Here is a 24,457-nt window from a genome sequence, read left to right on the forward strand (position 1 = left end):
AGACAGTGTCTTCCAGGGGAACCCTCTATCATCCATTCTCACTGACTCCTCTCCCTTGGTCAGCCCCTCCCACCCTCAGTCCCCGCTCCTCTCAGACTACCCCCTGCCTGCATTCCCCTCTCCCCTCAGACTGCCCCCCCGCCCGCATTCCCCTCTCCCCCCAGACTGCCCCCCTGCCCGCAGTTCCCTCTCCCCTCAGACTGCCCCCCCGCCCGCATTTCCCTCTCCCCCCAGACTGCCCCTCTGCCCGCAGTCCCCTCCCCCCCCCAGACTGCCCCCTGCCCGCAGTCCCCTCCCCCCCCCAGACTGCCCCCCTGCCCGCAGTCCCCTCCCCTCCCCCAGACTGCCCCCCTGCCCGCAGTCCCCTCCCCTCCCCCAGACTGCCCCCTGCCCGCAGTCCCCTCCCCCCCCCCAGACTGCCCCCCTGCCCGCAGTCCCCTCCCCCCCAGACTGCCCCCTGCCCGCAGTCCCCTCCCCCCCCCCAGACTGCCCCCCTGCCCGCAGTCCCCTCCCCCCCCCAGACTGCCCCCCTGCCCGCAGTCCCCTCCCCCCCAGACTGCCCCCCTGCCCGCAGTCCCCTCCCCCCCCCAGACTGCCCCCCCTGCCCGCAGTCCCCTCCCCCCCCCCCAGACTGCCCCCCTGCCCGCAGTCCCCTCCCCCCCCCCCAGACTGTCCCCCTGCCCGCAGTCCCCCTCTCCCCCCAAGACTGCCCCCCCTGCCCGCATTCCCCTCTCCCCCCAGACTGCCCCCTGCCCGCATTCCCCTCTCCCCCTCAGACTGACCCCTGCCTGCATTTCCCTCTCCTCTCAGACTGTCCCCCTGCCCGCAGTCCCCTCTCCCCCCAGACTGCCCCCCTGCCTGCATTCCCCTCTGCCCCCAGACTGCCCCCCTGCCCGCATTCCCCTCTCCCCCCCAGACTGTCCCCCTGCCCACATTCCCCTCTCCCCCCAGACTGTCCCCCTGCCCACATTCCCCTCTCCCCTCAGACTGTCCCCCTGCCCACATTCCCCTCTCCCCTCAGACTGTCCCCCTGCCCACATTCCCCTCTCCCCTCAGACTGTCCCCTCAGACTGCCCCACCCCAATCTCTCATTCTCTGGAGTTTGGTTCCTCTTTGTCTGTTCCTGGGAACACAGCAGGTGTCCCTGAGGTGAGCTAACCTATTCCAAACTCAGCAATTTCACCCTGCACCCAGGGAGGGAGGGGTAAACACTCGATTCCCATTTGTTAATGTGAGTGATCGTGTCGGGAGACTTACAAAGATGTATCTGTGTCAGTGTTAGTTTCGATCTCACTGTCGGAGAGCGTCCCTCTGGATGTTGCTGCCTCGAGGGTGTTCTTGCCGGTCACACTTTCCCCAGCAGCACTGCTGTAATCACTGTCAGCACCCAAGGTCTCTCCAGAGCTGTTACTCACCTGCAACAAGAGATGATAACACAAGTGATTGTCAACTGCCCAAACACAACAACATGTCTCAAACCAATAGGTGCATTTGATCCAACACAACACTTATACCAAACACAGTCCCTGGGGAGACTGGGCGCCTCCTAGCAGAGCGCTTTAGGGAACATCGCCGAGACACCCGCACCAATCAACCAAACCGCCCCGTGGCCCAACATTTCAACTCCCCTCCCACTCTGCCGAGGACATGGAGGTCCTGGGCCTCCTTCACCGCCGCTCCCTCACCACCAGACGCCTGGAGGAAGAACGCCTCATCTTCCGCCTCGGAACACTTCAACCCCAGGGCATCAATGTGGACTTCAACAGATTCCTCATTTCCCCTTCCCCCACCTCATCCTAGTTTCAAACTTCCAGCTCAGCACTGTCTCCTTGACTTGTCCGACCTGCCTATCTTCTTTTCCACCTATCCACTCCACCCTCTCCTCCTTGACCTATCACCTTCATCCCCTCCCCCACTCACCCATTGTACTCTATGCTACTCTCTCCCCACCCCCACCCTCCTCTAGCTTATCTCTCCATGCTTCAGGCTCACTGCCTTTATTCCTGATGAAGGGCTTTTGCCCGAAACGTTGATTTCGCTGCTCGTTGGATGCTGCCTGAACTGCTGTGCTCTTCCAGCATCACTAATCCAGTACAAACACAGTCCCTGTCCATGGGGTGGGGGAGCATTAGGAATCTGGGTAGAGAAGGTTTCAGTAGGGATTACAAGGGGTGATAAATAGTGTACAAAATCTCCTGACAGGGGAACAGAATACAGGGAGCCCCCATGAGGGGGGGGGGGGTGGAATGAAGGGGGCAGTGGGAAGGTGTGCACACAAAGTCCAGATAGGGTTGACAGTGAAACGTGGAGGACTTTGAAAGACTATAATAAGAATGGTGTCTCAGTGGCAAGCACTACTGCCTCACAGCACCAGGGACACGAGTTCAATTTGAGCCATGGGTGACAATCTGTGTGGAGTTTGCACATTCTCCCTGTGTCTGCATGGGTTTCTCCAGATGCTCCAGTTTCCTCCCACAATCCAAAGATGTGTGGGTTAAGTGAACTGGCCATGGGCAATTGCCTACAGTGTCAAATGACATGCAGGCTAGGTGGAGTTACAGGGAAAGGGTAAGGGGCTATGTATGGTGGCATGCTCTTTGGAGGGCAGGTGCAGACTTGATGGGCACTAAAGATTCTTTGATTCTAAAGGGTTATGTGGCTCTTAAATCAAGAAACATGAGGTACAAAGTTTCCTGAAGAAGCCTTAAAGTTCCAAATCCTCTGAAGTAACTTTAAGATACGAATTATTGGCAAATAATATGATCCAAGTCAAGGTGAGCTGAAAAATTCTTCAATTACAAGATGTAAGCATCTTTGGAAGAGAGGAGCTAGTTGGCTCCATCCAAAGCTGTCCCTTGCCTGGAGATGCCTGAAGCTAGACATCCAGAACTTCTGATTCGGAAGTGGACCAAGCCAGACATGCCTGTCTTCATAGCTCTGATGACGGGGCGGGGGGGAAAATTCTGACTGTAGCAATTCCTTGGACTTGGAGGTGTGTGCCCAGGATGAGCAATGTGTTGCAGAGGTAGCTGGTGATAGTCATCTCTGGACAGCAGGACTGAGTCAAGATAGACAACTGGAGCAATCCAGTAGAAATGTAACCAAACCTTAACAACCTGCAGGTGCATCGGTTTACCAGCACTGTACAGTAGGAGCGCAAGAAAGAGTGAAACAAGTGAGGCAAAATGCAACTCGTGAAATACAAATGATGACTCAGTTATAGCAGCATACTAAACAGAGTTGTTATCGAAAACATAGAAAATAGGAAGATTAGGCTATTCAGCCCTTTGAGCCTGTTACACCATTCAATATGATCATGACTGACCATCCAACTCAGTACCCTGTTCCCATTTTCTCCCAATATCCTTTGATCTATTAAACCCCAAGTACAATATTATTCCTCCTTGAAAATAATGTTTTGGCCTCAATCTCCTTCTGCAACAAGAAATTCCACAGGCTCACCACTCTCTGGGTGAAGGAATGCTTCTTTACCTATGTCCTACGTGGTCTACCCTATATCCTCAGACTGAGTGCCTTGGTTCTGAGGTTCTCAGACATCTCTACAATCCCTCTTGTATTTATCCTTACTAGTCCTGTTAAGTTTCTGTGAGATTGCCCCCTCATTCTTCTAAACTCCAGTGAACGTAATTCTAACCGATCAAGATGATAATCAGAATCCATCCTGTCACCACAGGAATCAGTCTGGCAAATCATTGTTGCACTCTCTTCTTAGCCAAAATATCCTTCCTCAGATAAGGGGACCAAAACTGCATACAATACTCCAGCAGTGGTCTCAAGGCCATCTGCAAACGCAACAAGACATCCCCGCTTCTGTACTCAAATCCTCTTGCTATGAAGACCAAGATAGCATTTGCCTTTTTCATTGCCTACTGTACCTATATGCTTACCTTCAGCAACTGGTGCACAAGGATACCCAAGTCTCATTGCATCTCTCCCTTTCCCTAATGTTAAGTCAATCTTAAAGATTTCATACAAAAGGATAATTTCTCTGGAGCTGAATCACTGGAAAGTAATGGTGTTGGGAAATAGATGAGACTTTGTCTGTCATGTATTTTAAGACTGCTCAGTGTTACATAATCAGATAACCAGACATTTTTTGTTTGATTTGACTTTTGGAAGGAACTTCTTTTACTATTAAAGAAAATGTGCAGCCTGGGTACTTATGTTTTAGTGAATGATCATGTTTAATAAACAAAAATGATCAAACCAGGTTTCATTTTGGGATCTAACATGTCCAGTTGAAACATCAGCTGGAATGGTGAAAAGGGGAGGCCATTGCTGTAATTTGAGTTAAGGCATCTGTGCCTCTGTTCACAAAAAAAATACACGAAGGTGTTGAACATAACACAGGAGTACTGCAGTTGAGGTAACTGCATGGATTGGATTTTGGAAAAGGCCTTGAATGTTGTTAAGTGTTTCCTGGGACAAGGCGACATTCAAGTCGCTCCAAGATTGCAAATAATATTCCTTGAGTTTGTTTGCAAGTCCATTTGTATGCGATTCAGTGCAGGACAACGTAAAATAGTTTAAGTACAGGAAACACTGGTATGTCAGACATTTAAAATTACACTCCTGTATGGGATCGCACTCATAAATCTGGAACCCCCACGTAATACTGGATTGTTTGAAATGTTTGACAAAGTCAACTTGGTAGATGTAACAGAAGGTAGAAAGTAGGAAAGGGAGAGATACTGAACGCAATTATCTAACTTTAGAATCAGAAGAAGGTGCCACCTCAAATTAAGATATCACAGCTAGAAGCAGCTACGGTTCAATTAGAAATGGAAAAAAAATTGAACATTACAGAGAGAGAGAGAGAGAGAGAGAGAGAGAGAGAGAGAGAGAGAGAGAGAGAGAGAGACAGACAGAGAGAGAGAGAGAGAAAATGCAAATCAAAAAGAAAGAAACAATGGGAAATGAAAAAGGAGAATGACAAGGAGAGAAACTTGAAAAATGAAAGCTTGAAATAGGAAAGAAGATAGAATTTAAAAACTATTAACACAAGAGTGACATGGGAAATTAGATATCACTATTTGGCCAATGAAAATCTTACAGGACGAAAGAAGAGATAATTCCAACTCCAGTGCCATCTTCTCTCCACTGCCCTTCTTCCACCTGACCCAGTGGCCACGTACCAGACCCAGTATTCAAATTCCCTTCTCACCAGAATCCTATGAAGTGCGGGCACTCAATGGTGTTAAAAAATATTTCACTTTATTTCAAAGGTAGCTGGATTGACAAAGATGCCGAGATATGACTATTACAGAGCATTTTGTCAACTACAGCTAAGACGGCATTATGCATGTTATCCAAATCAATGATTTGGATGAGAATGTACAAGGCATGATTAGTAAGTTTGTCGATGACACTAAAATAGGCCGTATATTGAATAGTGAAGGTAGTTAACAGAGGTTTCAGCAGGATCTTGATCAGCTGGGGAAGTGGGCTGAGAAATGGCAAATATAGTTTAATATAGCCAAATGTGAAGTCTAGCATTTTGGAAAGTCAAATCAAGGTAAGAGTTTCATGGTGAATAGTAGGGGCTTAAGGAGTGTCAGGTGCACGATTCTCTAAAAGTGGAGTCACAGGTAGACAGGGCAGGGAAGGCAGTTTTTGGTACACGGGCCTTCATCAGTCAGGGCATGGAGTACAGAAGTTGGAAAGTTATGTTGCAGTTGTACCCTGGGTTTGGGGAATCCAGAACGAGAGGGCCTAGGTTTAGGGTGAGAGGGAAAAGATTTAAAAGGGACCTAAGGGGCAACTGTTTCACGCAAAGGGTAGTGTGTGTTTGGAATGAGCTGCCAGAGCAAATGGTGGAGGCTGATACAATTACAACATTTAAAAAGCATCTGCAAGGGTATATGACCAGAAAGGGTTGATAGAGGGATATGGGCCAAGTGCAGGAAAATGTGACCAGATTAGTTTAAGATATCTGGTTGACATAGGCTGAAGGGTTTGTTTCTGTGCTGTATACCTCTATGAGTCTATGTACAGGACATTGGTGAGGCCCTACTTGAAGTACTGCGTTCAGTTTTGGTCACCTTGCTGTAGGAATTATTATTAGAAAGAGTGCAGAAGAAATTTACAAGGATGTTGCCAGGACTCAAGGGGAGAGTTTAAGGTTAGAGGGGAAAGAATAAATGGGAACCTGACGGGTAACTTTTTATTTTACACAAAGCGTGGTACAGAAATGGAACGAGCTGCCAGTGCAAGCGGTTGAGGCAGGTACATTAACAACATTTAAAAGACATTTGGACAAATACATGGATAGGAAAGGTTGAGAAGGACATGGGCCAAGTGCAGGGAAATGGGACTAGCGTGGATGGACATTTTGGTCAGAAAGGACCAGTTTGGGACAAAGGGCTTGTTCTCCATGCTGTAGGTTTCTAGCAATTTGCAAATTATGAAACAGTTAAAAATGCAATACTAATGAACTTGCTCCAACGTTCATCAATTAAAACTAAGAACAAGTAAAACATCTGTCATGATATTCGTAAAATTTGCAAGGAAGATTGTTGGATCAGTGGTTGAAATCACAAACATTTTGGAAACACATGGAAGATAATTTTGGTAGAATTCAGAAAAAGCATTCCTGCAAGCTTAAAATCCAACTTAGAGGAGGGTCAGGTATCAAAGATCATAGAAGCAGCAGTTCTGGTAGATACAGACGATCTCTCTCACAGACAGGTGATGAGATGGTCATGTGGGAATCGACAAGTAACGTGGAGGAGTGGAAAATCTAAAAATGGAAGAGGAATTATTTTTAAGAGAACAAAACGGTTGAGAGTTGAGAAAGGATCACTCGACCCAAAATGTTATGTGATTTCTCTTCACAGATGCTGCCAGACCTGCTGAGGTTTTCCAGCAACTTCTATTTTAGTCTGATGTTGGCTGATGATACCAGAGGGTCAACGAAGCAGAAAATATTAATGAGGTATACATGAAGGTTACAAACCAACTCAAGGAAGAGTTGAGTTAAAGAGTGACTTAGTAAATGGAGAAATTGGAGTTGGGAAATAAATCCCTTTAAAAGAATTAATTTTATCTTGGGAAATGATCTGCTACGTTCATAACGATTGGTTTCACCAAGAGTGGTGGATCACCACTAGAGATACAAGACCAGATTACTACAGAGGAAACAATCCAAGATGTTCCTCATCTGTGATGTGACTATATACAAGCCCACAAAATTAGACAGGAAGAACATATAAGTATGAAAAGGGAGATACTTTGCAAACAGTTATTAGATATAATGTTCAAAAACTTAAACAAGAAAGGTGAAGGTAAAGAGAATGAGGCTAACATACTGAGCCCATCTTCTTTAATAGAAATGTAACAAACAGATTCTGAATTGAGAAGTTTAGTCCAAACCACTCACAGAGATTGATTCAGAACCGAAATGTGGCCAAATAGCCAATGTACTAAGTAACTCGGCCTAAGGTTAAATTGGCTGAACAGCTTCTGCAAGCAAGGCCCAAGGAATGCAAAGAAGCCAAGGTTACCACAGACCAAAAGTAAATAAAGATCAACCCAGACCCGCACTGCATATTGGGAGAGTTGTTATAACCCAAAACTCATTAAGCAGTCCTCAGCTAGATCAACAAGGAGAAACATTATGTTTTTTTCTGTATTCGGCAGTTTTGGCCAGAGGTGTTGGCACCATGGAGTAATCACATTTTGGAACACACCCAGGATGACCTGACTTAACCTCACTAGGTGCTGTGACTCCTGCCCTCCGGCCCATTGGCTGAAGTCAGAGAAGACTGCAGGATGGCTCAGAAAGTGGGTGTAAGAGGAGAATCCTGGCAGCCATTCCTCAACAAGAGGCCCACTTCTGTATCAAGGTGACAACCCAGAATGTCCCTGATCACAGAGCTCTTGAAATGAATCCAACAGCCCAATCAAGTTCACCGCAGCGGGTAGCAGACAGTCAGTCTAACTTGGGGAAAAGATTCCCTTAACTTGTCGCTAACTGCTGTATCTTTAACTCGAGTTTTTTAATAAAATTAAGTTCAAACCTCTGACCTTTATTTGTCTCATACAGTAAGTACCTGGGTTAATATGTTTAATGAGTAATAAGGTGCCTGCATAAGAATATTGCACAGGCAGCAAATCCGAGTGTTATTACTTGAAAGAAACCGGGAGTAAAACAAAAATAGCACAACAAGAGAATGAATCAGAAACTGGAAACTTACAAGTTAATTATTCATTTGCCTAGAAAAGACAATGCTATCTAACAGGAGCACGTATGAAGGAAGAGAGTGCTGTGATCCGAGGGATTAATGTCAAAACAAACTTGCCATGACATTCATTGTAGGTTTAATGTCAATTTACTATCACTGTTAATCTAACACAGACATTGGTTTAAAAAGACTTTTGATGGAGAATTCAAGCATCCCAAAGATATATTTTCATTCCTCATTGTGAGATGTCTTTTCTCCACTGCCCTTATTCCTCTTGCAGTGACCATGTACTGGACCCAGTATTCAATATCCATTCCCACCAGAGTCCTGGAAGAGGGACCAGAGCTTCCTAATTTTTACTAGACTGTTTTAATGATTGCAGTTAAACAGTCCACTGCCTGAACTGATGACTGCTCTATGACAATTGGAAATGAGTGTTGTCCCTCATTAAACTGCTTTCAACAAACAGTATGATTGCAACACAATAAAATGACTTGATTCTTTGCTCCTTCTGCATGCACTATTTTGCAGATTCCTGTACTCCTGTTGTCTATCACCATTCTGCAATTTGCAGAGTCCAACCACAGATCCCACTGCCTCACCTGCTTGAGGATATCATCCTGTATGTGAACTCACTCCCTAATATCCTATGGGGAGCGTATCTACACCTCAAAACCTCCAGTGGTTCAAAGTGGTAGGTTACTCCCATCTTCTCAAGGGAAGCTAGGGATGGGTAATAAATGTTGCACCCCATGAATCAATCAAAATAGAAATAGCGCAAATCCAAATTCTCAATGTGAATTATGAAGATAGGAATTGTATTGATGGAAATTATATTAATATGAATTAGGATCAAATAGCAGTTTCCACACTGATCCATATGGCACCCCTATTATTTTTCGAACAATTCTTATAAAGGTTTCTCAGTTTCTCACTATACTTGTGATTTGCAAAGGTCCACACAGCTTTTGGGTGTAACTAATAGCCTCTTGTGTGAAAACCTGTGGAAATTATGGTCGAGCATATATCAGGTCTTGTTGTCATTGCTTCTTTAAAGAAAGCAGCAAGATTAATCTGCTTCTGAATCCATGCTCTTATGGTACACAAAGCCCAAGGAATTTGTTCACAGTAACAGACCAATGCCTCAAAGCTCTGCCCATGCCATCGCACCCTGGCTAAATATGATTGATGCCTGGGATTTCTGCTAAGCAGCTTGTCAGTTTTTGCACGGTGCTGAATGAATCTGGACTGTGTTAGCAGGGAGTTGGGAGCAAGGCGTGTTTGTTTTACGACACTGCGCGAGGAGCAGAGCGCGCCACACACACACATGCCCCAGCATGTCACTGCCCTACCACGGTGCTGCTTTCGGACTCCTGGCTGGTACTCCGGGTGAGTGCAGGCGGCTCACAGCTGGTGATAGACTCACTGTCACTCTTCTGGTACCGTCGAGAGGGTGAGGAGGAGGAAAGGAGCAGGCAAGAGGACAGAAGAATAAAGGAGAGAGTATTAACAGCAACACCAAAAAGGAAGATAATTTCATGTTAAAACTGCTCGATTGTGCTGACAGTCTTAATCTGATGGAGCAATCAGGAGGGGACAGAAGTTCACAGACATCTATGTTTATGCAGCACTTTCTAGTCCTTGTACAACTTCAGGCCTAATGTAAGGAGACAGGACACTGCTGTTCTCTTTGTATACAAGCCATTCAGGCCTGGTTCTAAATTTCTCACTCACCCTCTCCTCCCTCACTGGGAAGCACCGAGGCAAACTCCTTCCTGTTATAGAACCTATCCAGCTTTCAGGGCAAGGTTGAAAAGTGGAGGATTGGCAGCATGGAGGTCATTTAGGACATTCACAGGACTAAAATCATTCATCACCTCACAGATGTGGAAAGCAAGTCTCTCACAGAATGGAACACTTTTAGGGCAAAAGGTGAAGAGAGAACAAGTCTCAGGCCCATGCAACCTGATGCTTTTCCTGATTTATGACTGAAGCAGCTATTTGCTAGCCCCTTTCACATCCGAGACAGCTTGTGCAATCCTTTCTCCATCATGTTCAGCAGTATTTGGCCTGAAACGTTTCACGTGCATACTGCTATAGCTCCAAAATGTTTAAAGAAAACAGCAACTTGCCAGGTAGTTATCAACAGAAACGAGTTTCAGACCGGCATTCAACAATTCACTGACTCACCTAAACAAAGAATGTAAGAAACCAACTCTTCAGCCACACTGAACTCCAATTCAGTATCACAGCCAATGACAGTTTCTGTAGCATCAGAATCACCACACATTCAGCAGATGAACACAATACAACCTGGCACTGTCCCAAGACCATTTCTCACCAGCAGCCACGGTTCACTTCATCACCCAAGCCCAGAAACCCTTCCCCCATCTCAGCTCCAATGCTCACCTGTACCCCACCTACTGCCCCAACCATAAGTCGCTCCTTCTGTTAGCAACAAGCAGTAAGCACTAACCTGCGAGCTGGTCGCACTCAAGCCGCTGTCAGCGCTGATTTGCGATTTCTTCTCATCTGGGTCCAAGTCGGACGTGTGTCTGGAGTTCTCTGAACCTGCAGGCAAGAGACCCATGTGAACATGTTGGGAGGGGAGCCATGCTGAACCGCAACCTGTCATCAGTCGTAACACTCCAGCTCTCACTGCAGTGTCAAGGAGGGAAAGCTTCTCAGGAAACCAGAGACTAAAGCTATTTGTGTTCCAGTGCTACAGGCTGGAGAGGGATACGCTGGCGTGGTGCAGGTCATCTGTAACCATTTGCCCATGGTTCTCTTTAATGCTTCAGCTTTCACATCAATGGCTCATACCTGAAAGCTTGCCCCTCTGGTTCCAAACTTAACAGCACAAGATCAATATCAGTAAACAACCTGTCACCCCCCCAGCCACACCTGCCAATTATCGTTCTGCTCCTTGTCCCCACCCAACTGTTACTGATGACAGTCCTACTACTTTAGAACCATCCAAACTAACCGTGTCAAAGAAAGACCATTATTTATAAGAATTCACCCAAACCTACGGGAAAAAAGTTTGATTATTTCCAATTCCGCATCCAAATTGACCAACTCTGGAAGCAGCTGAGGCCTCCTTTGGAGATGTCTCCCCAGGTTCCAGATCCCTGCCATTTCAGAATCTCAGAATTATTACCGAGCTGAGGGAGGCCATTCAGCCCATCATGCCTACCTCGGTTCTACTACCTTCTGCCAGTCTCCTGTCCTTCCCCAGTTCCCTGAACACATAATCCAAAAAAAAGATCAATACTCTTGAAGGCCTCAATTGAAGCTTCTCCCATCACCTTTCCAGGCAGTGCATTACATACCCTAACAGCTCACCATGTGAAAAAACTTTCTTTCCTTGTATCATTCTTGCTATACTTGCACATCACTTCAAATCTCTGCCTTCTCATTCTTTTCCTTGTATAACTGAAAATAGCTTCTCCCTATCTACTCTACCCTGCCAACTCATGATTTTGAAAACTTCTTCACAATCTCTTCTCTCTAACCTCCCCAACTTGTTCAATTTATCCTGATAACTGAAGTTTCTCAGACCTGGAACCATTCTTGTCAACTGCTTCTGCACACTCTCCAATGCATTCACATCTTTCCTATAATGTTGTGCCCACAACTGTACACGATATACAAGCTGAACCCACATTGCCTTTCATATTCCTTTTTTAAAATGGAAAGCACTCCTGTTCTCGCATCTTTCTGTGTGAAACCATCGCTGATAATATCACCCCATGTATAGCCTCTCGTCACCCTTCAGTGGCAAGTTTTGGCCATTATTTGCTCTGGGTGATTGCTGCATTCTACAAAGCTGATGTGTGCAATGGTCTTGTCATAAGGCCAAAGACACCAGCCGTCCCATACAGATATTTGGACTATTTCCGGTTTCAATTTACCTGCTTCTCTGCAAGCGGTGGTTACAAACACCCTGTAATACAATGTGTAAAAATGAGAGCCTGATTCCAAATCGTTTTGGGTAGCATCCCACAACCCAAGACACTGACGTCAATGGGTTCAAAGGGCAGCAATGGAAGACAAAGAGCTGAACTCAACCCGAGCGCATTGGTCACTTGCCCAGTGGACTTCAGGCCAAAGGACCAATCGGCAAGCTGGTACGCAAGCATGCGTTGTGACTACACAGCAATGAGCTCACTCCCCACCAACTCCCTCACACCTGCACCCCGCAGGTTCATTGGGTGAGACAGTGCGAGAGGGAAGGAGGCAGGGAGAAGGGTGGGAAAGACAGCATGGGCAAGGGGGTGAGGTGAACAGAGTGAGTTGGAGAGAGAGAGACAGAGAGAGAGAGACAGAGAGAGAGACAGAGAGAGAGACAGAGAGAGAGACAGAGAGAGAGAGAGAGAGAGAGAGAGAGAGACAGACAGACAGACACAAACCCAATAGCATATCTATAGGTGAGAGGCGACGAGTCTAAGGCACAGATTGCAAGGACTGTGATTCAAACAGAAGACATGGCTAGGGTGTCTAGCTCTAAAAGTAGGAAGTACTTTGTATGACAGGGCTGAGTTGTCAAAGTCCTTACTCTGTTTCTCCAAAGCTTTTTGTTTTCTCATATCCTGGTGCTTGTTCCACAACTCTACAACCCAAGATGCATTGCAAGCAGGAAAGAAAGACACAGAGTCAGAGATTGGCTGAATAGGTGAAATGGAGGATACAACATGACTGAGTAGAAGCCACTCCCACACGGAGACAGAGAGCTTCCTGGTAGTGACCTGTGAAGCTTGAGGTCGCCAGCATGGCCCACATTACCAAGTCGTCTGGAGAATTACAGTCCTGCTTTGAGGCTTCCTACACTCTGGCACTGAGCTTCAGAGTAACCACTATTGGAGCACTATTCAGATCCAATACTCTCTCCACATCAATAAGGATTCTGCCCCTAGTCCCGGGTCCAAGCTAAATGTTTCCCTCGTAAGATTCACAGCACTTTCTTCCCTCAACCACACTAGACTCTCGAGGATATTGATGTGGGGTTGGGAAGGTCGTGGATAATTGGATAATAAACCCCAAAGACTTTTGTGAACAAATAAAGTGCAAATAGTTAGCTAGGAAAAAAGTTGTCTGTTAAGAACCCGAGAAATTTGGATGCACACGCAGAAGGCAGAGACAATGAGTATTTTGCAATTTCTAGATAGTGAAGAATGTGAAGGTTGCGCTGAATGAGGAGAGGGAAGTTATGGGCAGGGTATATTAAGCAAGATGTACTGGAAAAAGATAAGTATTACTGAAAACTGGTAAGCCTCCTGGATTTCAGCCTGCATTGCTTAAAGTTGAAAAGCATTAGGCATAATCTCTCAATCTCACTGGACAGAACAGAAGAGCCAGAAGTTTGAGGGTTACTAATGTTACAACATTCACTCAAGTGATGGCCTAGTGGTATTGTCGCTGGACTGTTAAACCAGAGACCCAGGTAACATTCTGGGGTCACAGGTTCAAATCCTACCTTGGCAGATACTGGAATTAGAATTCAACAAATATCTGCAATTAAGAGTCGAATGATGGCCGTGTCAATAGTTGGAAAAACCTATCTGGTTCCCTTTAGGGAAGAGAACTGCCATCCTTACTTGGACTGGTGTACATGTGACTCCAGAACTACAGCAATCTGGTTGACTCTTAACTGCCCTCTGGACAATGAGGAATGGGCAATAAATGCTGGCCTAGCCAGCGACACCCTCATCATGAATGAATTTTAAAGATAAAGATCAAGAAAGGGGAGAGGGATAAACCAGGAAACCATAGTCCTATCAGCCTAACATTAGCAAAGGGAAAGTTATCGGGAACAATTCTCAGGGACAAAATAAAATTTCATTTGAAATCAAGGAAGGCCAGCAGAGATTTGTTTAAATAAAATTGTGTCTGCCCAATGTGACTGAATTCTTGAATTTCGTGACACAGAAGGTTGGTCAAGGTGGTACAGTAGATGTATATATGGTCTCTCAAAAGCCACTTGAACACGTACCACATAGGAGGCTTATTCAGAAGATGGAAGCCTCTGGAATTAAGTGGCAGTGTAGACAGAAGAGTGACAGAAAGCAAAGGGTCACGGTGAATGGAAGTTACTCAGACAGCAGGCACTTTGCAGTGGTGATCCTCGAGAATCAGTTTGGGCTCATTTCTCTTTGCAATTTTTACAAACCCAGACTCAGATAAGAGCATTATAACATTTTCTAGGTGGTACATAACTTGATAAGGCAATAGACATTGAAGGACAGTGATAGTCTCCAGGGTGGGACAGACAGGATTGGGAAATGAACTCAAGTTTGGTGGACGGAGGTGAAGTATTGGGAGAAGTAGGAAGTGAAGCATTATGGGAGGATTAATATGAAAAGTAAATTGTGAATGACAGGACAGAAAAAAAACATGTCGCTGAAGAGATGACCTTAGCCTTTATGGACACAAATTCAGGGAAAGTTACAAAGGATTTAGGAGTAGGCCATTCAGACCTTAGAGCTTACTCCTCCATTCAGTAAGATCTCAGCTGATCTGGTGGTGATCTCAATTTCACTTTTCCTGGACTCCTTTGTCAATCAATAATGATGTAAACCAGCCTTGAGTATACTCACTGACTGAGTCCCTCACTGCTCTCTTGGGAAGGGAATTCTGTAGAGTAATGGTCCATAGAGAAAAAAATAATTCTCATCGCCATCTTAAAAGGGAGATCCTTTGCTCTTAAATGACCTCCCCAAGATCTGGTATCCTCTCCACATGGAAACGTTTAGCACCTAGCCTGTCTACTCCCCTCAGACCTTGTATATTTCAATCAGATCACCTTCCATTCTTAACCTAACCTGCTCAATCATTCATTATGAGATAAACCCACCATGCCAGGTATGAGTCAAATGAACATTCTTGGAACTGTTGCTAAATTAATCAGCTCCTTTTTCGGATGAGGAGGCCAAAACTTCATATAGTGCTCCAGATGGGGTCTCATCAAGGCCGTGAGAAGCTGCTTTAAAACATCCCGAGTCTTATCATCCATTTGCTATAAACTGAGACTTCCAAGATATGTGCAGCTTACAAACCCCTTTTGCATTTCATTAACTCTCTTGGCAACACAAACTCAAGTGTTGGGACAAAGAGGAGACAGCAGTTCAGGTGTGGAATGCAGGGATGAGGTAGAACGAGAAGAATGTGAGCTAATATGAAGAGAGGGAGAATGCAAACACTGTTATAACAGACAAGTTACACTGGTTTCTGAACAGGGAAACAGAATACAATACCAAAGGGAGTGCGCTGGAATATTGTAAATCCCTAGTTAGGCCTCAGCTGAAACACTGTGGACAATTTCTGCCCACAATTCAGATCTAGAGAACATTCCCCAGAGTGGGTGGCACAGTGGTTAGCACAGCTGCCTCATAGCGCCAGAGACCCGAGTTCAATCCCTGCCTCAGGCATCTGTCTGTGTGGTGTTTGCACATTCTCCTCGTGTCTGTGTGGGTTTCCTCCCACAATCCAAAGATGTGCAGGTCGGGTGAATTGGCCATGCTAAATTGCCCATAGTGTTAGGTGAAGGGGTAAATGTAGGGGAATGGGTCTGGGTGGGTAGCTCTTCAGAGGGTCGGTGTGGACTTGTTGGGCCGAAGGGCCTGTTTCCACACTGTAAATAATCTATCTATCTAACGTTACTCAAGGTGAGGGAGAAGGCGGAAACATTAACATTGTTCTCCACTGAAACTGAGAAAGGAAAGAGGTGGCAGGCAAGGCTTGCAAGAGGTTTTGACAGAGCTCACAGAGGAAAAACGATTCCCTGTGGTGAGGAGGTTAATAAATTCAAGGGCATGGATGCAGAATCATTGGGGAAAACAATCCGGGTAAGGGGTCAGCCTTTTAAGACTGGAATGAAAAGGAATCTTTTACTCAGTTGTTGGGATCTCAAACGCTCGAACAGAAAAGTAGTAGACTGATGCTGTAAAAAAATTGGAAAGGGGAAAACACTATATTTTCTGACAGATGCACTGGTCAGAAGCCTAAGGCTGAGAGAGTTTATACCAACTATAAATGGCTTCTTGAGAAGGACATTCTGGCATCGAGGGAACGTAGCAAGGACTGGCTCTTGGGGCTGCAGGACAGATGTATGAACAGTTAGGATCGTGTTCACTTGAGTTTAGAAGAATATGGGGAGAATCTCATAGAAAACTACAAAATTGTACATGGAGTAAATGCTGGAAGCATGTTCCCAATGACTGGGAAGTCCAGAATCAAGGGTCACAGTTTAATAAAACTGGGTAGGCCATTTAGGAATGAGGTGAGGAGAAATTCCTTCAGCCAGAGAGTGATGACCCCATGGAATTCTCTGCTATTGAAAGCCGTTGAGGCCAAAAAGAAAAAGGTTTTTGAGAGGGAGTTAGATATAGTTCTTCGGGCTAAAACGATCAAAGGATATGGGGAGAAAGTTGCAACAGGGTACTGAGTTGAATAATCAGCCACGTTCATACTGAGTGGCTGAAAGGACCAAATGGCCTTTTCCTGCTCCTATTATTTTGTCCCTATGGCTTTAATGAGGTCAACCTTGTGCAGAGTGTTGGACTTCTTACCCCAAGGAAGGGCATATATACCCTAGAGTGTTGGCAAACAAGGCTCACTTGACTTACTCCTGGGTTGAGTCTTAAAAGACTGAGTAGGCTACACTGACATATTCTGCTGTTCAGAAGAATGAGAAATGATTCCATTAAAACAAAATTGTTAAGGGGCTTCACAGAGTACAGAGAGAGAGAGGGAGAGAGATACACGGGGCTCATTCTCTCCTGGCTGGGGAATTAAAACAAAGGGGCACAATCTCAGGGTAAGGTACCAGCCACTTCGGACTGAGTTGAGAAGAAATTCCTTCACTCAAGGGGGTAGAGAATGTTCGGAAATATCAACCCAAGGCAGCCAGGGAAGCAGACTAAATGAGTCGCCATAAGATAAAGGAATGACAGCACGTTTTGGGTAGTAACGACTGTGAGGATATTGCAAGCACGTGGAATTGGGGTGGAAATTAAGTCACAGTTTTATTAAATAGTAGAGCAGGTCTGATGGTGCAAATAGTCCTCCTTTTTAAATTTTAAAAAACAATGTAGGATGAAGATTGATTGCACTTTCAAGGACAAATAAGGAGCTGAATGTCCTTCCTTGCTGTTTGGATTGTAAAGGAAAGGCAGTTTTTGGAAAGGGGAAGGGAATGAGGCCTGGAACCAAAAGGCTGCTCCATCAATCGACGGTGGGACCCTCAGTAACCTTGCACCAGTCAGCCAGCTTCACAAAGTCGGATTGCAATGACACATTTCTTCATTTGGTGCTGCACTGGTTGTGTCCCTGCGTAGGAGGGACACAAGTAATCAGTAACCCTTTCGGCAGAAATCTCTCAGCCAAGCAAAGGAGACGGGCAGTCAGGGAATTTTGGAAGGGGCTGCCCTCAAAGCCTTGAGCCACTGGGCAGTCAATGTCTGGAGATACAGTGAGCAAAGGACAAGAGATGACACAGGCTTGGGGGGGCGGGAGTCATCACTGCACATAAGGCAAGCTGAGGTGGGACGAAATGGAACAGCAATGGACCCCAAGGTGGCTTCAAAAGAACATCAGTTACAGCTTTCATCAAAGTATGCAGAAGGTGAAAGTTCACCATATTACGCTTACATTTGACAGTTAATAACACTATTTGGCAATGCACTTCCCTCAGGAGCTGATAACTACCCTCAGCTTGGAAATCAAATCAACTACTGAACTTGAACAAACACTCACCAAGATGAGGGTCTCGCCACCACACTGCAACCACAATCCCACAGAGGCTACAATGCACAGCGCACGCCTATGTTCACATAACGTATCGTCTCAGCAACTGGCATCAGGTATATAACGAATTCTCTCCCCTCTCAGGCTTTACTATAGTCTGCATGGGAGCTTGACTATATGAACACTGGCCTGGCAGTGTCTCTACAGGCCTCACAGCAGCCTGGTGTGAACACAGGGTTGTGGAGAAAATAGTGAAGGGGAAAATTAATCTCTATTGAGGGGGGGTAATATTGATCAGGGAGAGGCAGCACCAGCTTCATTGGAGGGAGGCCTTGCACAATAAATCTGGTGAATGTTTTCAAGGAGGCGACCAAATGTTTGAATGAGGGTAGTGTAGTTGATGTAGTTTTTAAGGATTTCTTTGACAAGATCCCATATGGGAAACTGATAATAAAGATAAAAGCTCATGAGATCCAGAGTAACATGGCAAGCTGGATCAAGGATTGGTTTAGCAACAAGAGATAGAGGGCAGCAGAAGTAGGTTGTTTGTGTGACTGGAGCCTGGTGTGCAGTAGCGTACCATAGAGATCAGTGCTGGGTCCTTTATTTGTTATAATATTCATAAATGACACAGATGAGAATGTGTGGGACGATAAGTTAGGTGCAGATGACACAAAAATCAGCTAGGTGGTTGACAGTGAGGGAGGGAGGTATTAGGACACAGGAAGAGACAAACAGATTAGTCAGATGGGCAGATCAGTGGCAGATGAAATTTAAGATGAAGGTGGTGCACTTAGAAAGGGGAACAAGACAAAGGAGCACTCAATAAATGACAAGACGCTAGGAAGCTCAAAGGAGTAGAGGGATCTTGGGGTGCTTGTCCACAGATCCAGAGTGGCAGGCCAGGGTAATCGGGCAGTTAAGCAGGTTTGTGGAACACCTGCCTTTATCAGTCATGGTATGAATTTTAAGAGCAAGGAGCTGTATAGAACTTTGGTTAAGCTGGAATATTACATGCAGTTCTGCACACCACCCTGTAAGGAAGATGTAATCATACTGGAGTGGGTGCCAAGGAGATTCACCAGGATGTTGTCTGGAAAGGAGAGTTTTAGCAATGGAGAGAGGCTGGATAAATTTGGGCTGTTTTCTTTGGAACAGAGAAGGATAAGGGGGCACCTGCTGAAAGTGTATAAGATTATGAGGGACATGCACAGCGTGAACAGAAAACAACTGTGTCCCTCAGTTAAGGGTCAATAACAAGGGGGCATCATTTTGAAGTGTTTTGCAGGAGGATTACAGGGGATTTGAGGAAAAGCTTTTCCACTCAGAGGGTTATAGGGGTGTGGAATGCACTGTCTGGGAGGGTAGTTGAGGCAGGAAGCCTCAACCTTTAAAAAGCACTTCAATGAGCATTTGAAATGTCATAACATTCAAGGCTGTGGACCTTGTGCTGGAAATTGAGACAGTGTAGTTGGCAGCACAGACCCAGTAGGCCAAAGGCTTCTACTAGTATTAAACACAGGCCTGGCAGTGAGTACACAGGGCCGCACTGTACCTGGTGTTAACACAGGCCTGGCAGTGAGTACACAGGGCCGCACTGTACCTGGTGTTAACACAGGCCTGGCAGTGAGTACACAGGGCCGCACTGTACCTGGTGTTAACACAGGCCTGGCAGTGAGTACACAGGGCCGCACTGTACCTGGTGTTAACACAGGCCTGGCAGTGAGTACACAGGGCCGCACTGTACCTGGTGTTAACACAGGCCTGGCAGTGAGTACACAGGGCCGCACTGTACCTGGTGTTAACACAGGCCTGGCAGTGTGTACACAGGGCCGCACTGTACCTGGTGTTAACACAGGCCTGGCAGTATGTACACAGGGCCGCACTGTACCTGGTGTTAACACAGGCCTGGCAGTATGTACACAGGGCCGCACTGTACCTGGTATTAACACAGGCCTGGCAGTGAGTACACAGGGCCGCACTGTACCTGGTGTTAACACAGGCCTGGCAGTGTGTACACAGGGCCGCACTGTACCTGGTGTTAACACAGGCCTGGCAGTATGTACACAGGGCCGCACTGTACCTGGTGTTAACACAGGCCTGGCAGTGTGTACACAGGGCCGCACTGTACCTGGTGTTAACACAGGCCTGGCAGTATGTACACAGGGCCGCACTGTACCTGGTGTTAACACAGGCCTGGCAGTGAGTACACAGGGCCACACTGTACCTGGTGTTAACACAGGCCTGGCAGTATGTACACAGGGCCGCACTATACCTGGTGTTAACACAGGCCTGGCAGTATGTACACAGGGCCGCACTGTACCTGGTGTTAACACAGGCCTGGCAGTGTGTACACAGGGCCGCACTGTACCTGGTGTTAACACAGGCCTGGCAGTGTGTACACACGGCCACATTGTACCTGGTGTTAACACAGGCCTGGCAGTGTGTACACAGGGCCGCACTGTACCTGGTGTTAACACAGGCCTGGCAGTGTGTACACACGGCCACATTGTACCTGGTATTAACACAGGCCTGGCAGTGAGTACACAGGGCCACACTGTACCTGGTGTTAACACAGGGCCACACTGTACCTGGCATTAACACAGGGCTGGCAGTGTTTGTACAGGGCTACACTGTACCTGGCATTAACACAGGCCTGGCAGCGTTTGTACAGAGTACACTGTAGCTGGTACTAACACAGGCCTGGCAGTGTATACTCTGTACCTGGTGTTAACACAGACCTGGCAGTGTTGGTACAGGTCTACACTGTACCTGGTGTTAACACAGGATGACAGTGTTTGTACAGGCTATGCCTTACCTAGTACTAATACAGGCCTGGCAGTGTTTGTACAGGCTATGCCTTACCTAGTACTAATACAGGCCTGGCAGTGTTTGTACAGGCTACATCTACCTGGTGTTAACGCAGGCCTGGCAGTGTGCATATAGGCCTCTTCAGATTCTACAGCTATTGATCTGATCTAATCACAGAATGATAGTGAGATTTGACCCAACTGCTTCAATCTCGGTTTGTGATATGACCTACACATACATGCAATACACACCGATTGAAGCAACAAAATTCTCTTCATTCAGACTCCTGGTGTCATACTCGCCCGGCCCCTTGCTGATGGCAACTTTTGGAGGGAGCTGCAGGTGGGTCATCGGTGCACTTGGAGGTTTCGTCTCCCCCTTCGAGGGCACGGGTTCCTTACTAACGGGCGCTGTGCCACTCTCTGTCGGACTGCGCTTCTTCTTGTCGGGTTCTAGTGGAGGAAAAAAAAGAGCGGGGGGGGGGGGGGGGGGGGGGAGAGGGGGAGGGGGGGGATATTTGAGGCAAGGGGTGGGGGTGGCGCAGGGGCGGAAGGCAGCATGGGAAGGGAAAGGAGGATGGCGCGGGGGGGGAGGGGCAGCACAGGTGGGAAAGGGGGCAGGGTGACACAGGAGGGTGAAGGGGACGGGGTGTCGTGGGGGTGAAGGCAGCAGGGTGACATAGGGGGGTGAAGGGGGCGGGGTGTCGTGGGGGTGAAGGCAGCAGGGTGACATAGGGGGGTGAAGGGGGCGGGGTGTCGTGGGGGTGAAGGCAGCAGGGTGACATAGGGGGGTGAAGGGGGCGGGGTGTCGTGGGGGTGAAGGCAGCAGGGTGACATAGGGGGGTGAAGGGGGCGGTGCCAGGGGGGGAAGAGGGTGAGGGAGAGATGTAGGGAGGGGCAAGGGATGCGTGGAGACATGGACAGAGATCAGAAACTCAACAAGAACAGTTAAAAATCAGTACATATCAAATCAAAACTCCATCATAATTCTGAGTAGCCTTCATCAAATCATGTTTATTGGAACAAAGCAAACTCTACTGGGTCCTGTGTATCGAGTTAATTATGGTATAAATGGAGGTCAACTGCAGCCTACAGTGCCTCACGTGCAGGTCCAGGATCTTTTTAAAAAGTGTTGGAGATTTCCCTTAAACCATCAAACTGGACGGTGACTTCCAGACCCACACTGTCCTCAGAGGGAAGAAGCTTTTCTCTGTGTCCCCTTTTTAACAGCTCACTTTAAACCAGTGCCCTCAGGTCAGTGACCTCTCCTCTGGGGGAGGAGTCCCCCGGCCCACTCTGTCCAAACCCCTCACTGTTTCGTACATCTCAATGAAGTCAGCCCTCAGCCTTCTCTGTTCGAAGGAGAACTCCAGCTGCTCCAACCTTTACTCAGAGCTGCAACTTCCAGCCCTGACAACGTTCTTGTAAATCTCCTCTGTATTCTCCTCAGACCAATTATCTCCTCCTTGGAACCTGGGGACCAGGCCTGGACACACCTCCAGCTCTGGTCTGAGCAGTGCCTTGTATCGTTTCAGCAACGCATTCCTGCCCTTGGATTTAATACCTCGCCCAGTGAAGGAAAGTACCCCAAATACATTCTTCACCACATGTCCCGTCACCTTCAGGGATCTGTGGAGAAGGATTCCACAGTCTCTCATTGCCTTCACCTAACTCAATACCTTCCCATTATTCTGTGTTTCTGTGCTTTGTTTGTCCATCCCAGGTGCCAAACTCTGAACAGTGAACATTCCTGTGCTGAATGCAGTTTCTCCAGCTGCACTGACTGGTTACAGCTGGGAGGGTGCTGCCTTACCTTTGGTGTAGTAGTGTGTGTGCGCGATCTCCAGCAGAGTGAAGACGCTGGCCATTCCTCCCAGCCCTGCATTGCTGTACGAATGCTCCAGGCTGGACACACAGCACTTCAGAAGGTCCAGCATCCCACGGTACACCTTCTTACTAATTTCCTGCAGAGGGGACAGCAAGGGCAGTACTCACCAGACAGTACAATGCACAGCAACAAAACATACCCTTCAGATACACAGAACACAACAGCCACACAAAATCACGAGAGAGAGGAGGAAGTGTCTTAACTGCCCAAGGGTCAGCACTGAGGAACGCTGCACAGTCCCGGTTGGTCAGAGTGGGAGTGCGGTGTGCAGCTGAAGGGGAGCAGTGGGGAAGCAGGAGGAGGGGATGACAAGGGGTCAGACTGGACAATTGGAGGGGCACGATAATGGGGTGGGTGGCAGGAGGGAGAACGGACAACAGGGGATGCAGGAAAAGCTGACAACAAGGAGTACTGCAGTAGAGCGCAACAAAGGTGGAGGGGGGAAGAAGTGGATGAAGTGGGAAGGGGTGAAGTGGATGACGGGGCAGAGGGGGAGATGGGAAAGGGGGGTAAAAGCTGAAATGAAGCGACGGTTGAGTGGATATGGATAAGAGTGTTGGCAGATGAAGAACGGTGTAGGGGATGGGAGGGAGTGAAGAGGTCAATAGAGGTAGAAAAGGGTGAAGCTGGTGAAAAAGGATGGGGGAAGCTGGTGAAGAGGTGGTGGACCATGGAGGAGGAGGGAGGGTGAGGGGGTGAAAGTAGGAGGGGAGGAGGGCAGGAGGAATAAGGAGCAGGGAGAAGGGGCAAGGGCTGGCCTGTTTTGAAAGGGGGATATGACCAGTGGCTCTGCCAACCTCGGATGTTCTGAAGGACCCCTTACCACGTCCTTCAATATATCGAGCCGGGCATCCTCCTCCGACTGGATTGTCCGGTTCAGTTTACTCAGGACAAACACTCGAAGCTGCTCATTCTCCAGCAGACGGCGAACTTTCTTCAGATTTAGCCAGCCAACACCCTGACCATCCAGCACACTGTGCACCAACTCCTTCAGGAACTGCTGGTTCTCACTGCAACACACACAGAGCAGCAGTTAGCAGCTTCAGGCCAGCCTGTGGGTAACACACAGGCATATGTATCCCATGGAGACACACCTTGGACACAACTAAATCCCCAGAAACCCCCAACAGACACGGCAGCCCCTCAACCCCCACAGGCACATCTGCCCTCGTCTCTCCTCCCACATAGACACACAACCCCCATCCATTTCCTCAGATATGCTCCATCACCTACACACAAACTCACACCCACTAGAAGTTTTGAGCAAAATAGCGAAAGTGAGCCTTGTGTTCCTTCTGTTCACTCCCATGTACCGTCTGCCAAGTCCTCCCCTGCACCCAGTGCTCTTCCCTCCCCATATACCTGCTGTTGTTCACTCTGGCCTGTGGTGAGGGAGACTCCCTCTTCACTGTTGGGCTGTGTTTGATCACAGAGGATTTCTGATCAACCAGGGCCCTCCGGTTACCTGGACACAAAGAAAAACAGAGTCAAGCCGGTAGGCTGCTGGCTTCCCCCGGGCCGAGAGTTGTCACACAACAAGTGCAGGGTGGTTGAAGGAGAATACAAGTCAATCTGGTGCATGAGAGCTGCAAACCTACATCACACATCAGCAGAAAGTAGCACAGAAAGCTGACCGAGTCCAACAAACAAAACATTGAGAGAGAGCAAGGACGAGGAGCACAAGTGATGAGGAACAAGGTCAGAGAGTGAGGGAGTATCCAAGGGAAGTAGTCAGAGGATGGCAGGATGAGGAGCAGCAAGGCGAGTGGGGAATCCCTCTATCAATCTTGTGGAGAGCAGGGAGATCATGT

At 47.4% G+C, this 24,457-nt stretch overlaps 2 protein-coding genes across 2 annotated transcripts in view; both read right to left on the minus strand.

Annotated features, from left to right (window-relative positions):
- madd (MAP-kinase activating death domain) overlaps nucleotides 1-24,457 on the minus strand; it is a 145,307-nt gene that overhangs the window by 33,119 nt on the left and 87,731 nt on the right. The window contains exons 17-24 of the mRNA XM_072592876.1: nucleotides 24,009-24,111; nucleotides 23,470-23,656; nucleotides 22,572-22,722; nucleotides 21,011-21,211; nucleotides 12,763-12,816; nucleotides 10,681-10,775; nucleotides 9,557-9,640; nucleotides 1,258-1,415 (exon numbers count right to left, since the gene is read on the minus strand). Coding sequence (XP_072448977.1) covers nucleotides 1,258-1,415; nucleotides 9,557-9,640; nucleotides 10,681-10,775; nucleotides 12,763-12,816; nucleotides 21,011-21,211; nucleotides 22,572-22,722; nucleotides 23,470-23,656; nucleotides 24,009-24,111 — 1,033 coding nt within the window. The remainder of the gene's footprint in view (nucleotides 1-1,257; nucleotides 1,416-9,556; nucleotides 9,641-10,680; nucleotides 10,776-12,762; nucleotides 12,817-21,010; nucleotides 21,212-22,571; nucleotides 22,723-23,469; nucleotides 23,657-24,008; nucleotides 24,112-24,457) is intronic.
- LOC140493460 (uncharacterized) lies at nucleotides 12,828-20,987 on the minus strand. Its single transcript, XM_072591905.1, has 2 exons — nucleotides 20,690-20,987; nucleotides 12,828-20,651 (listed from the first exon to the last, which is right to left on the minus strand). Exon 2 carries the CDS (start codon nucleotides 20,544-20,546, stop codon nucleotides 19,461-19,463), a length of 1,086 nt encoding a protein of 361 aa, XP_072448006.1. The 5' UTR covers nucleotides 20,547-20,651; nucleotides 20,690-20,987; the 3' UTR covers nucleotides 12,828-19,460.

Source organism: Chiloscyllium punctatum, chromosome 22 (assembly GCF_047496795.1).
Source record: "Chiloscyllium punctatum isolate Juve2018m chromosome 22, sChiPun1.3, whole genome shotgun sequence".
Lineage (NCBI taxonomy): Eukaryota > Metazoa > Chordata > Chondrichthyes > Orectolobiformes > Hemiscylliidae > Chiloscyllium > Chiloscyllium punctatum.